The 15508-nt window shown below is 44.2% G+C and overlaps 1 protein-coding gene across 1 annotated transcript in view; it reads right to left on the minus strand.

Annotated features, from left to right (window-relative positions):
* DFFA (DNA fragmentation factor subunit alpha) overlaps positions 1-15508 on the minus strand; it is a 56927-nt gene that overhangs the window by 14679 nt on the left and 26740 nt on the right. Inside the window, exon 4 of the mRNA XM_085609843.1 lies at positions 13020-13209. Within this exon, the coding sequence (XP_085465969.1) occupies positions 13020-13209 (190 nt within the window). The remainder of the gene's footprint in view (positions 1-13019; positions 13210-15508) is intronic.

Below are 15508 nucleotides of genomic sequence, written 5' to 3' on the forward strand. Positions count from 1 at the left end.
TTTATTTGAATTCTCAAGACTGGGTTTTTTGTATCTTATTAAATACTCCTGTGAAGAACTAGGATGGGTTTAAAGAGCAATTGTATATATTTTCACGAACACTGTGTACAAGGTATTAGATTTCTAGCCCGTGTATGCATGGGTAAGAGAAGGGAATATTGAGATTTCAATGGAATTCCTTATTTTCTCATATCTGTAGAGGTCAAATAGGAACTATGCTAATAATCCAAGAGCACGTATGGGATGAAGCTTGCTGTGGTTATTCTGAACTCAGGGGAGTGATGTTTATGCACTAGTGTTTTTGAAATATGTGTGGTTAGCTGCTAGGAACTCCAAGTTTTCTATCGAAGTGCAGAGGTTTGGTTACACAAATAAGTTATCTTTAGTATTCTATGACCAGTTACTTAAGGTATCTTTTATTTTGTAGAAATCAACTACAGCCAACAGACCTCTCTTACATGGCAGTGTGTGGGGGTGGGTTCTGGAAGTGAAGAACCTGCAAGCAAAGAGGACAGTCTATGCCACTCTGAAGTGACCAAGAGGCACAAAGACACAATGTCCATCGATGTCGGGAGATTTAGCCGAGTTGACGTTGATCTTGTCGCTGCAGCTGTGAGGACCAGGCGACGTTGAGGAAGATCAGGAGCTGTGCACGAGCTGCCCCTCGTTAGATGTCGGTGACTAGGTGGTCGGTGTCCAGCGGGAATACCAACAAACCTTGGTAGCCGCCACTGGCGTGGAAGATGAAGAAGAAGCAACGTTGGGACCAGCAAGGTCCAAGGGACCCATCAACAGCAGGAGAGTCTGAGCAGGCCCCGAGCAAGCAGGCGAGCCCACTGAAGCAGTGGAAGACCCTTAGGAGGACCCACAGGCCGAAGACACAGGAGTCGCAAGAGGACCTAGAGCAGCTCACCAAAGATGAAGGCCCAGGGTGCAGAGTATGCAGTGAGGATGCTGATCTTGGAGGGAAGAGATGCTGGAGAGGCTGGAGCTTCTTATAGCCCGAAGATCTCTGGAGTGCAGAGTCAACAAACCTTGGCAACCGTAAGTCATCACGGTGCACAGAGGTTCAATCCCACGGTTCAGACAAAGGATACTAGCCTCGAAATTGCAGAGAGGACAGGTCAGGCCTCGAGGGAGTTTCAGAACCGCCACCTGTGATGCTGACCCCCAGGAAGTCTGTAGAACAACAAGAGCAGCAGACCAGTCAGCTTCATTGCGGTGCCTGCAGATGCAGGGGAGTGACTCCTTCACTCTAAAGAAGATTTCTTCAGGTGTCCTTGATGCCCACAGGTCTGTTGAAGAACCTGGCAGAAGCACAGACACAGACGTCAAAGAAGACTTGAAGAACAGCAAGACCAGGAGCAGCAGGGGTCTTCCTTGGTCCAGTCTCCGTTCCAGTCTAAGTCCAACGAAGTCTAACCATCCAGACGGTCGAAGAGCGACATAGTTTCAGGCTTGAGTATCTAAGGAACCACCCACATGTAAGCCCTTAAGTACCCTAAGGAAAGGGTTGAAACAACTCAGAGGTCCATTCTTTGTCCACTTTTGTGTCAGAGTGGGAGCCATGGGCTCCGTGACCTGGCTCAAACTGGAGTATGCAAGGAGTGTACCAAATGTGTCCTTCAAAGCAGTCTGGTGGCACTGGCAAGTGCCCCAACCCAAACCCAAACCCAATACATTAAGTCCTGTCTAGGAGGTGGTCACACCTCCCTGTGACAGGAAAGCTATTGTTCTACCTTCCCCTGCTCGGGCTTGGCTCAGCAGTAGGAGGGCAGAATTGTCTCTGTGGTCGGAAGAAGCACTAGCTTGCTGGCAGACCCTGAAAAGGCTGTTACCGGGAGTACAGGGGGGTACCCCAAGGGAGCCCCCAGTAAATGGGATCATACTTCCAACACTGGAATTGGCGTAGGGGTATAATTCCAATATGTTTGATACCAAACATGACCGGGTTTGGTGCAGCTGCTATATAATTAAATCTCGTAATGACTGATGTCCACTATCTGCATTAAAATGGCTGACCGCACATACAAAGGTTGGAAAATCTACTCCAGGGTTTGTAGGGCTGTCCTGCTCATGCAGGGACACCCTCACACGTATAACCATGCACCCTGGCCACAAGACTGAAGAGCCTGCCATAGGCATGACTCTTAGGTTTTGAGTGCAGTGATCTCAGATATAAGGAGACTGCAAGCACCACCTCACACAGGCTGCAATGGCAGGCCTCTAGTCACAGTTTAAATGGACTCCCAAGTGTGGCACAATACATGCTGCAGCCAAATTGAGACCCCTGGTGCACATATGCCCTGGGTACCTCAGTACCATATTCTAGAGACTTACAAGGGTACACCGGTAGCCAATTGTGAATACACAAAAGTACTTATCATGTCAATTTAGGGGAGAAAGCACAGTAACTGGGGTCCTGATTAGCAGGATCCCAGGCAGACAAGGTCAAAAACACACTGCTCCAAGCAAAAAGTAGGGATAACCATGAAAGCAGATCCTATTTTCCTACACAGGGCAAATACCGTCTCTTGTGCTCAGTTCACGAGTTGCTGTGCCCAACGGTTGGTGACTACCTTTAGGAGTGAGGCCTGTCGCAACATGTGGTAATGGTTTGGAAGTTCCTGAGTTAACAACAGCTTCTTTGACGTTATTTGTTTCTCCAGGCAAGCCCCCTTCTTCACTCAAACCTCTTGGGACTTAGTAGGCAGTCTAAATATAGAATAGACTTATTCAGTCTGTACCTTTGAGGAGGTTTTAGCAATTTGTTTATTGTGGTGTTTTTTTTTAGCCTCTTGCACTGTCTTTTTGTGGGCTGAATAGTGACTGCTGGTAACAGTACCGCTGGAAGAGGACTTGTAATGCACTTGCTTGGCATAGAATTAGTGATTGAGATGGTTTGATGTTTGACCATAATGTCACAACCAAACCCAACAAAGGACGTGCTGGCAGAGGGCCGGGTGGCTAAATTACTGTGTTGGTCAGCAATTCTTAAATTCCCCATTGTTAGTGTGCTGGCAATGAATCTTGCCGTAGATAGCTGAGTACTAATAGTACTATGTTATCCAGCATTGCTTAATTGGCATATCTGCTGCTGCTCTTTAAGGGAGCATTTATCCAGTTTTTATATTACTAGGTTTGGAGTAGCTAGGTTACTAGCAGTACATTCTGATATATGGAATTACTAATCTTTCCTAAAAATATAAAGCACTGATATTTTGTCTGTCAAACAAATATTATTTAAAAAATATTATTTATGTAAAATGCATTGAGTAAAGTTGCACATTTGTTATTTTCATCATCTTATTTTTGTTCCAACCTATTAAGGTCACAGTTTGTTTGGTGCCATTACTATTACATAGAACAGTTTGTACTGAATGCTGCAATATTTATATTTGTATTTATTTCATGTAATTTCAGGCATTTGAGCAAGGACCAGCACAGCATTGTCAGAGAACATACTGTGGCAAGATTATCTTAAACATGAGATGCAATGCCAAGGACAATATAGTCTTGCTGAGAGCCATTATGGAACCCAGGGTGTTATACAGAGGGGAAACAGGAGACTAACTTGGGTAGTCTTGGAATGCACACTTATTGTTTATCCATTTACATTATTAATTTGTACACTATATTACACATTTACCTTTATAGCCCCTTCAAGGGGTGGTAGGATGTTTTGGAAGAGAGAACTGAGGTACTATGCAGACAACACAGCGATTATAAAACTAAACCTCCGTGACCTCAAAAGGCAGGGCATAACTGCAAAGCAAATTTGCAAATTAGAGATAACTTTTACAAAGATGAGGAAAATTACTAATAATGACCCTGAAGTTCCAGGAACCCCAATAATACTACACTCCAACTGGATAACTTGGGGTAGCGAAATCAAGCCATCATGCAAACTGTTGGTGTTTACTCTAGAAGGATGTATGGGTAAGAAATTTAGAAACTCCATTGCAAGGCAACTAATACTCAATAAACTTAATGTCCAGCCAGTGCTGTATAGTCAGAGAAGATTGTGAGTTTTATTTAATGGTAAGCAAAATGCACAGTAAAATATAATACACAGAGAACCCAGAAGGTGCTAGCAGCTTTTGGGATCAGATAAGGTTCCAGACAAACATCTTTGTGACACTTATGAGCAAAGAATGAGGTTTTATGTAAAATCGGCCAATATTATCCCATGAGGAGCTTGTGATATTTCAGGACTCGATTAATCCATACAAAGATGTAGTAGTCTCAGACAATCTAGATGAAAATGATAGATCAATTACACTACTTTTTTCCAGACTAGAGATTCACATCGACGATGAAATGCTGGAAAGCTAAATTCCTTGACTATCTTAAATATTTCTAAAGATACATTATAACAAGAGAGAAGGCAAGTAGAACAGAACTCAGAGTGAGCTCGTCTAATGCAAACCTTATTGTATCTAAGTGCTACTTTATATTTAACTTTAGCCTCAGAAAGGTTGTCTTTCTGCCACCCTCTCTCAAGTTGTTTGCAGGAACATTTAAGGGCAGCAAAGGGCTGGGGTATGCCACAGTGCATGTGGCATCTTCCAGTGTGATTTCATAACTTGTACCAGGATAGCTGACTAGGGCAGAAGAAATTCAATAGTTAATCATTACTCATTAGTCTAGGCATCATTATGAATCAGATAGGAGGGTGCCTCAAACACATCACTACGGTTGCGAGCACTTAGCTTCAACTATTTCCTCTTAATCACAGATAAGGCAGGTGAAGTGGGAGATCAAGAGTGAATACAGTAATACTTCAAATCAAATAGTAAGGCAACATGATCAGTCCATGTATCCCTCAGTTATGGAAGACTGTAAATAGAATTGTAAGAGACAAATCTGTTCTAATTTATGGCAGGGAGAGTGGGTCAACTCGGCAATCATCTGCTTACAACCAAGTGAAGAACACGAGGAGAGCACGCTGTGTGAGGTTGACATAGATGAAGCATCCATACAGATATTCAAGTCACCCAATTCAATTAATTTGGAGGGCCATAAGACCATGGGAGAAAGTCAGTTTGCAAAACTGAAGGCAACATATATCAGGATACCACGGGTCATACAGAAGAATGCACAAGACATAAAAGTAGCAACGGGGAAATAGAAAAGGGCAGACTTTTTGCAGTGTTTCCCCAAGGGAAAATCACTAACCATCAACCACTCATGATAGAAGATAGCTAGACCTCCTCCATTCATACCCACATGATCCTCATTCAGAAGTATGAAGGGCGGGAGAATAGCCATATGACTGTCAAATGAGGATGCATCTTCAATCCACATTTCAGTCAGGAAAAGATATGTAACTTCTGATCTGCAATAAATAATGCTAAAAGATCAGCGTCTTTAGTTAGTGACCTGCCACTGATGGGGGGGGGGGAAACCTGGCATGGGTTGCAGATTGGCACAGACACGCTTGCCTTTTGCGCTCTGTTGGTACATCCACCGTGAGGTCACACAAGAGGGTGCTTTAAGTAGTCTGAAAAATACTAGACAGCTGAATATCATGCAAGATGGTTGCCACCACTCAGGACTAGCCAAAAACACAAACTTATCAGTGTGACACAATAATTGCAAGGAATATTAAAGAAAAAGAGTGCCGAAATCCTCCCACAAGCCTTAATAACAAAATCAAAACCAATAAAATCTTCCAATTCGCCTCAGGTATTTTACTACATGAGGTTTAAAAAGTGTACAATCCTTCTCCCATACATAACACCTGATAGATAAAATCAATAATATCACTATACCACCAAAGGTTATATTACACGGACAAAATTAAAAGGGAAGCATGTTGATAGTGTAAAGAGTCTGTTAAGCTTCTTCAGAAATGACTCTTAAACTTACCAATGCTGTAAAATGTAGGATCACTTGGTGATCCACAATCAGCTCTTTTTCCATTTGGTAGCACCATTTGTAGGCTTGCCTATTTGTCAACTGATCAATTCATCTCTCATGAATGGCTTTTTCCCATTAGAGCGGAAAAGAGCAAACATTATTCTGTTACTAAACAAAACCCTAAAAAATGTGTACAGTTCGTATGATCTATCTCCCATTTCTTTGCTCCCTTTTTTGCCAATTTGTTATTATAGCTCATGCCCTTTTGCTCCTAAAGCGTGCAGGATTCCGTCCTTCTCATGCGACCAAAATTACGCATGTAGGTGTCCAAAATGAGGGGAGGATGATTCTGGATTAGGGTGTAGTTAGTGCATGTGTCCATCCAGGTTTCTCTGTAGCCTTCGACACTGTGTGCCTTGATGTTTTGGTGGGGAGGCTCGGAAGGATAGGAAGAAGGGGGTGGGTGCTGGAATGGATTAGATCAGTTTTTTTAATGGGGCATAGCCAACTGGTATTTATGCATACCTTTAGATTAACTGCTTAAACAACCTTCATGTAGCTCCTCTTGCTCAGCTTTTAAAAACCTTACCATCTCTCGTGCATCGGTTATACAGACAATACATATATGTATTCTTTGGTTGGAAGGTCTGCAATACTTTCCACTCTGGGCAAAAGGCAGTAGCAGATTGGATGCCCAAACGCTGTCTGAAGTTGAATTTGGATGAACCCAAGTTTATGGTTCTATGGGTCTTCTGGCTACATACTGTAGGCTACTGTCCTTTTCTAGCATGGGCAGTGAAAAACCTGGAGGTCACATTTAATATTGAACTCTCTTTCAAGGAACAGGTTTGGAGAGTCACATATAAAATCTAAATAGAGGAAAAAGTTTCTTCCTGCGAAGGTTCATTAGCTCATTCTTCAAGGAGTGGTAGGGGCTTGCCTAAACTATTCTAATGTGCAAACCTTGCTAGTTTTACCATTCAGCAATTGCAGCTATTACAATAGGCCTCTGCGTGCCTTTTACTCCATTTGCAGCAACATGTTCCCATTTTTGGAAATTTATGGACCTTATACTAGCTTCTAATACAGAAGTGTATTCTGTTCAAAGGTTGTGTATATTTTTTACGGCCCTCCAAGGCGTAGGATCTCTATTCAGTCAACAACTTTTCCACTGATATTCACATGCTGATATACAATGTTCCTGGCAGGACGGCTGATCTTTTGCCTACCCAGTGACAAAGTCCTGGAGCTCCCTACCTTTAGATCTGAGATCACAGTATTCCAGAGCGCAGAGTCCCATTTCTGATCAGTTTGGTCTGGTCAAGGAGTGAATGTGGACTGTCCTAAGTCACAGTCCAGCAGATGGGCACAGTTTCTAGGGTGTCTACTATAAACAAAGAAAGACGAAAGAAAGATTCCTCCACCAAAAAACAGAAAGGCTGGCTTTGTGGAGTGTAGCCGTAAGCATACTTCTAGTGCAGCGTAGACGACTTTTTCTGCAGTGTTTTAGAAATACCTGTGGATTTGAAAGAAAAAACGATTTTAAAAAACTGAACTGTTCTAGAGTCAAGGGACTTAGTATTAATCACATACAATATTATGTATTGTAATTGCTTTTGTGTAGCGCTTTGTACTCCAGGTGAGGTGCCAAATTAGGTTAGAGAATTGGAAGGAGACTACTCTGTGGAGGGAGTGCTTGGTTGATTGGTTTATGATTGATCTGATCTTTTCTAATATTTGAATATGAAGGTTTTGCCAATACAATTTCTCACCTGGTCAGACCATTTCTTAGTTCCATTCTCCTTTAAAGGGCGACTAAATCAGAATTCAACTAGATACATCCTCTTCTCTTCCTAAAGAGTGGCATAAAATTGAGGAGGTATCCCTTTCCCTAAAGCTACAATCTTCTACACCCTCTCTCACAGACGTCCATGACATGGATGTAACCAATTATTTTTTTTTTTTTTGAAAAACCTTTATTAGCATTTCAACCAATAACAAGTATGGGCCTACAACCCCCCGGGGCCGGCCGCTAAGCAGTCAAAGCAACAGAGATCCAATGTTGACACAGGCAGAACCTCGGGGAGCAGAATCTCCATGCTAATATATTCTCGGCCAGTGAATGGCGCAAGTAGGACACCAGGATTAAGAAGGCTTTCATTTTATAATAGGGAAAGACGAAAGGATCAGGTGCCAAACAATTTCCCAGCAGCGAAAAATGGCAGGCAGAATAACAAACGTAAACAATAAACGGCAATCTATCGAGTCAATGGCGCTAAAACAGGAAGTGCAGGATGTAGAGAAGTATCATGACCAGTTGCGCCTGCAGTCCCATGCCCTAAAGCCCAGAAAACACCCCGGAAATTGTGGCACACATGAAAAAGCAGTGATTCACAACAAAGGAGTTGTACCACGCTGATCCCAGAAAAGAAAAACGAAGAAGAATCAGAGAAGAAAAAGGAGGCCATGGAAAAAAAGGGTAAAGAGTAAAGAATCCCCTTCCCCAACCCCCCACCCTGCACCTCTGCAGATGAGTACGGCCCCCCCCCCCAGCAGTGTGCCTGTCGCCCTGGAACCAGACCCGAAATATAGAAGAACAGAGAAAAGGGAGTAAGAAAAGAACCCCACCAGACGGGGGGATAGAGAGAGTATTAATAAACTGGAGGAGGGCCTTCAAAACATGCCCCCGGCTTCTCCCTCCTGCACGGTAAGTTTTCCCCAAGGCAAACAGTAAGCAGCACAAAATCGACCATGTCAAAGAAAGATGGGGAGCATTATGCACCAATTATACTAATAGCTATGCCATGAGAGCACGCAACCCCTGAGCCCGCCCGTCTACTAGATGACCACCCCTGAAGGATCAGCCTTATCCTTGACCACTCTTTGCAAATCTGCCCATGCAAACCCCTCGACCCAGCGCCATGTCCAATGTTACAAGGTAAAGGAGTGTCCAAAAACGACCGGGAAGCGACGCACACAGGTGGGGTGGAAGTCTCTGAGTACCAACACAGTCCACATCATGGAGGGACGTCTTTCCCAGTGTTGCCCCAGGATCTGCACTGCACACAAGGTCCAGGAAGGCGGAATCAGCCAAAGTAGACAACTGTTGCTTGAATTTTCCCTGGGTCGCCGGAGGCCGTGCACGGGACGAGGCCACCACCTCCCACTCAGGTCCAATACCTCCGGAACAGATCAGACCCACAGCCAGCCGATCACACGGAAGCATACTGTCCGGAGTTTCCAGCTGTTCACTAATCTCAGGGGTGGCCGCGACATTGTCCTCCTGTGTGCAGTGTGGGAAGTCCCTGTGTACCTGAGGACAGGCAGGCCGCAACTGTCCCGACGCTGATGCCACACCATCGAGCTTACTCCCCAAGACCCCGATGCCATGAACCAAGGTGGAATGAAGGGCACCGAGAGCCTCGAGGAGGTCGCCGTACCCCAGCACAGCTCTCTGCGATCGCTCCGCCACACTCCCAAAAGTCACACACTCCCAATCCTGCTGTGACCCGGTGGACAGGATGGTAGGCTTCATCATAACAAGATGGCCGCCGGGTAGGCCCGACCCGTATTGGGACCGGGACCCAGGGACAAGCGCCTCAAGGTCCACGTCGCTGGAAACAGGGTTCCGGGGGCAGGCAAAAATTATCCGTTGTGTGGTCACGGGCAACAGTCGTCCCCACCACGGACCAGCGCCCGCGAAAATCCGGGAGCAGCCCGCAAGAATCAGGGCGAGTTACGGGCGGCGTCCGGGCAGCTCACCGTCAAAGGCAGGGGCAATCACCGGAGAATCTCAGAATTGCCACCCCGGGCATGCACTCGGTCCGCTACGCTTAGCGGTAGGAACGACCACGGCGAAATGTAGGCCGAGGTGTGCACCGCTCCGGTGGTCCGACTCCACCCAGTCACCACAGGCCGCTGTTGTTGAACTGCCACCCGGCCAAGGCGTCCACTCGAGGTCCTGGCTCCAGGGCTGCACGGGCCGCAAATTTCAAAGGCACATTTCTCCGGCGGTACCGCCGCCAGAAACTTCGGAGTCACACGGTCGGATGCCACTCTCATTCACAAATACGAGCGCGTAGCGCAGGCTGAGGATCTCATGCAGGATATCCGTGCGGGATACGGAGGTTCACGGAGCCGGGAGTCTACGCTGCCGTCCCGGTCGCCATCTTGGCTCCTCCCTCGGATGTAACCAATTTTAATAAATGGATTATTGACGCCTTAGCCTCTATGGCTCCATTAAAACATCAGGTAACAAAAAGGTCCAAGCCCCCAGCCCGTGGTTCTTCCCCGCGTTAAGGAAGAGAGCCGGTGTAAAAACCTTGAGCAACAGTGGAAAAAATCCTGTTGTCTGAAGGCCAAAGATCAATACAAAAAAGCTCTGTGAAATTTCCACCAATCTTCCTGACAAACAAAAAAAATTGTCCACCTTTTTCCCCGCTCCCTTGGGGTTGTAAATAGTAAAATGTGCCCTCCTTGCAAACTTTGTGATGATTTATCATCTTTTTTACAGATAAAATTCTGAAAATGTATGCTACCTTTCCCACCAGCAGAACACTAGAGGGGCCCATACATTTGGGGGTAGAACAAAGTCATCTACTCACAAATATACTTACAATTTTAGAGGAAGTTTCACAGAAAGAGCTTGTGAAATGTAGATCAGGATCTCCAGTAGATCCTTGCCCACCTCGGATCTTACAATTAATTGCCTCTACCATCAACTTGGTGTTCAATAAAATACTGAACACCTCCCAGAGGTTAGCCATTTGCCTTCGGAAACAAGCTTTTTTCTAGCCCTTATTTAAGAAGCCTAAGGCAGATCTGGCCAACTTGAGTAATGATAGGTTTATCTCCCTTCTACCAGCAGCAGCCAAGACCCTGGAAAAATGGGTTAATGGCCAGCTCTCCTCCTTTCTATAATCTAATGGCCAGCTGCATGACTCACAGTCTGGCTTCTGGCAAGGTATGAGTAATGAAACTGCCTTGTTGGAAGCGACTGAATATATTAAAGAACATCTGGACGGCGGGCAGTCTGCGATGGTGGTTATGTGGGGCCTATCGGCAGCATTCGATACGGTCTCACATGCCACCCTGCTGACTAGACTTAGTGCGGCTGGCAAACAAGGCTCGGCCTTGTCTTGGCTCAAGTAGTTTCTGGAGAATAGTTCACAGTGGGTTTTTCTTCAACCTTTCTCATCCACTCTAAGCCTCTTCTATTTGGTGTTCCCCAGGGCTCAGCTCGGAGTCCTACTTTGTTCAATCTTTACCTGGCACCACTGGCCAAGCTCACTGAGTCCTCGGATGTGCAGGTGGTGTCTTATGTGGATGACCCACAACTACTATTGTTATTTCAGCAACACTTGGACTCTAACTTTAGTAAGCTCAAGGAATGTTTAATGGGAGTCGCAGGTTGGATGGACGCCAATTTTCTCAAATTGAACTCTGAAATTCTTTGCTTTGTTTCTTGTGCCCACCTCCTCCTAGTTTTTTGTGGCCTGAGGACATTAATCCACTTCCAAACCCTGCTTCCACAGCTAGAAACCTAGGAATAGTATTTGAGTCAAGCCTCTTTCTCCACCCAAATTAAACAAGTTCATTACTTGCTTTGCCAAACTTAAATCACTAAAGACATTTCTGCATTTGATCCCAAAGGATACACACAAGACAGTGGTCCACTCACTGGTAACCTCCCATCTGAACTATGCAAATAGTCTTCATTTGGACATTCCTGCCTACCCAATCCAAAAACTTCAAATGGTCCAAAATGCAGCAGCTAGACTGATCCAAAGAGCTCCATACCAGCAGTCTATATCGCCTCAGTTAACTGGCTGCCTGTCAAAAAGTGAATTCAATCAAAGTCCTTAATCTTGCGTTTAGGGCATTTTCGTGGGGGGGGGGGGAGGGGAGTACCCCACCTGTTCGAAGAAGAGACTTCGCCCATATAAGCCATGTTGAGCACCTAGGTTGAACAATCTTCTATTCTTGCAATCCCAAACTTCCACAGCGCCAGACAGGGAGGAGGATCCTTTATGGTTCTGACATCTAAACAATGGAATGTGCTCCCAGTTAGGCTCTGCAGAGCCACCTCAGTTGCAACCTTCAAGAAGGATTTGAAAAGCTTTCTTTTCCATAAAGATTAGCCTATACCCTGGGCCACTAGAATAATGTGTCGGGAGAGGGCCAAATTATGCAGCAGTGATGAGTAAATTATGCGGCAAGAAAAGGCAAATTATGTGGCATAATGCAGCACATTTTGTAATAGTATTACTTCATCATTTCATCATTTTTAAACTTGGTAACACTCTGGCATTGGTTGCACTTCATTAGTAGCAGTGTAACACCCAAATATAGCAATAAGCAACAAAAAGGCGACCAGTTCAGTTTTGCAGATAGCCTTCCACTGCACAGCAAAATGTGTTGTCACATTTTTAGTAACTTTTGAAACATTTGCGCTAGAGACCAAATTGTTTGTGGTTCAAATCTGCAGATTGTGGGGCAGATGAAGGATTATGTGGCAAATGCGGCAAATCTCTTATTGTGAGAAAATCGCAGCAGGCCGCACGATCACATCACTCCAGTGGCCCTGCCTATATCGCATCTACTCATTGTCAGTGATCAATCTCCATTTCTAGCCCCGGAACATTCCTGATTGGAGCAGCTGTGCACTATGAATGTTTTTTAATTGATGGATTGGTTGAGAAAGTGCTGGATTGCAGATACAAAATGCTTTGCTGATCGGTCAGAGTGGTGGTCTTTTCCTGAGATAGGCTGTTGCACTTAGGAGTAATAGCTTAGAGTGAGGGACAGAATACATGTGCTTTGTAGTTAACTATTTTATTACTGTGTTTCGTTGGACGGGTGTGGTTTATCAGTATGTCCTATGTAAGAATTGTTTAGGTGTTAACTGTAATGAATAGTGCTGCTATCAAGTGTCTGTGCTTATTTATACTCAGGAAATGATGATGTACTTAAGAGTGCACTGATAGATAGATGCAGGTCTAACATTAATGAGGTCTGCTTTGGGTAAGATTCATCTTCTGCAATTAACTCTCAAACTGTACTAGATTATATTTCAGTAAATAGGGTTCTGATGCTTTAGAGATGCTTTGATGTCACAAGTGAACGAAATGGAGGGAATAAGACCAACAAAATCCTACCCATTTCCATGGGTTTTCCACAGTCTTCTCCCTTCAAGGTCTCCATGTACAGTTGTAGGAGCTGTTTGGACTGGCGCTCATCTTCTCTGCGATCCAAAAGCCGTTGGAGTGTCTCTTGCAGAGCTCGCACCTTGCATGGGCTGTCTCCCATCTCTACTGCCAGATCTTGACAAGGCATGTCAGTGAGGAGCTGGAGGGAAAAGAGTGTTACTTTTTATTTGCAGAAAAGCACCATATCTCATTCCTGTAAGTCTCAGCTTTCTAGATATAACACAAGAGTAACTGCACATATGTTTGTACTCCATTTAAATGAAACCCACATCCACTCTTTCCCAAATAGATCAGGACGTCAAACAATGATGTAGAATAATGGTTCCAGGTATATTATATTATACCAGTGGTAGTCGTCAATAGGTAGTTATAGTTAGACCACATTTCCATAGGAAGTTGATTTTTAGGTCGAGTCTGGGCAGCGCAGGCGCTGCTCTACTGCATGATGTATTGGAGTATGGAATTTAAGCCCCGCCCACTAGCCACCAATATTTGTCTTTGGCTTGTGTCATTGCCATTCGTAAATGCTGGCTTCTGATTTGTTAATAGGTTTGTTAGTCCCTCCTTGTCTCCATTTGTAACCTCCCATGAGGACTGGCCCTTTTACTTCGGTTGTTAAACGTATGTCTTTTTTAGTCAGTAAGCACTATTTTCTTTAATGAGTTTCTCCTACTGCAGGCACCACATGCTTTCCTACAACATTCAGGGCGCCATGCGTGCTTACACTTTCCGAGGAGCCCGGGACAATGACGGACGCATCTTTGAATAGGCCTTGCATTTACAAGAGTTTGAGCTATTGGCATTTTAAATGACAATGCCTTTTATTTTTGTGTTAATTAGCAAAACAGATAAATAAAAGGCATTGTCATAATGCAATAGCTTAAACTCTCGCAAATGCGAGACCTATTGCATTGCAAATGCCACTGATCACCCCCTACCACCCGAACAGACAGCTCAGATCAGCATCTTCTCTCCTCGCAACAGTACCCAGGATTAAGTGAGCCAGATTTGGGGGCCGTTCGTTCTCTTATAATTCGGCCAAATTTGGAACTCCCTTCCCCTCCATCTACGATCAGAGCCCAACTTACTCTCCTTCCGCAAACATTTAAAAACCCTGCTTTTTAACAAACCTGAATAGTCTCCAATTGTTCAACTGCACGCGTTGTCCGTACCGCTAGGACGCCTGAGGGTAGCTATCGCGCTTAACAAATGGTTTTTTCATTTAATTTCTGATTTGCTAATAACTTTGGCACCATTTAACCAATCTTCATTAAACTTGCCAAAAAAAGTTTTATCCACCTCAGCTCCTTCCTGGAGAGTTTCGGGATGATCAGTCAAGTGGGGGCCAAGAAAAAGAGGCGGTATCAAGAAGTGTTTACCCCATGCAGTTTTCCATAGGAAAATTGGACACAGCTACAGCCAAACCAGCTGAACAGAAAGTTAGATTTTGGTCCATAAAGTGTCCTTTTTATAATTTAGTATACATCCATTTAGTAGTTTTTAAGGAATTAAGATTCAAACTGTATGTGTATATCATGCTTTGCTCCTGAAACTGAATCCTGCCTGCTGAACAAGAACAGATATTGCTCATCTCTTAGCTCCACTATAGTAGATTTGCAAAGCTTTTCAACAAAACAACATCTGTTGAATAAGCACCAAGACACAATTAGGTTTGTGCGGCAATGTATTATGATAGTTAACATTAAATGGTCTGCAAATGTTAACTGGTGCACTGTATTAGACATTGGAAATGTTTCCAAACAACTTGACAGTTATGTAAGCCTGCCAGTAATAGGAGACTGAGCAAGTTAAGCTCCATGAGACGGATCTTCTAGTGAAAGGATATGGTTGCCGTGCTTACCTAGTCACAATACCAAAAGTTCCCAAACATATGTATCAAAAGTCTTACACAATTCATAAAAAATGCACACAAACAAGCAGTTAGGATTAGAACTAATTATGAAAAATAGATGCAATCTCACAACCATTAATTTCATGTCCCCGATTTGCACCTTCATTCTTGTGGGTTCTTAAATTCATAGAGAGATTTATGCCATTGTCTAATTTTGCCTACTTTTGTTGTCAGCGACATACTGACTACTATAATTTCTTTTGTGGGCACTGGCAAAGTAAGGTCTGTGCAAGACTGCCTAAACACCCACTGCACTACCTGTTGCATTGCCTTGTTTTGCACAACATACTCATGTAAACGGATTTTAAGTACCATTTACACAAAATCACCTTACGTGGTACTTGTCGGGTACAGGCTTGATATTTCACCTCTCAATATGTGTTTAGTGCCCAGCAGTCTACAGCCCTTCTTGACACCATCATCTATCTTGTGTCTGATAATGACCGGGATATGCAGAACATGTAAATCCAGTGGCCTGGGCAACAGGACGGTGCTTTAATTGCTTAGTTCCTGTTACAAATCCAAC

Source organism: Triturus cristatus, chromosome 1_2 (genome assembly GCF_964204655.1).
Source record: "Triturus cristatus chromosome 1_2, aTriCri1.1, whole genome shotgun sequence".
Lineage (NCBI taxonomy): Eukaryota > Metazoa > Chordata > Amphibia > Caudata > Salamandridae > Triturus > Triturus cristatus.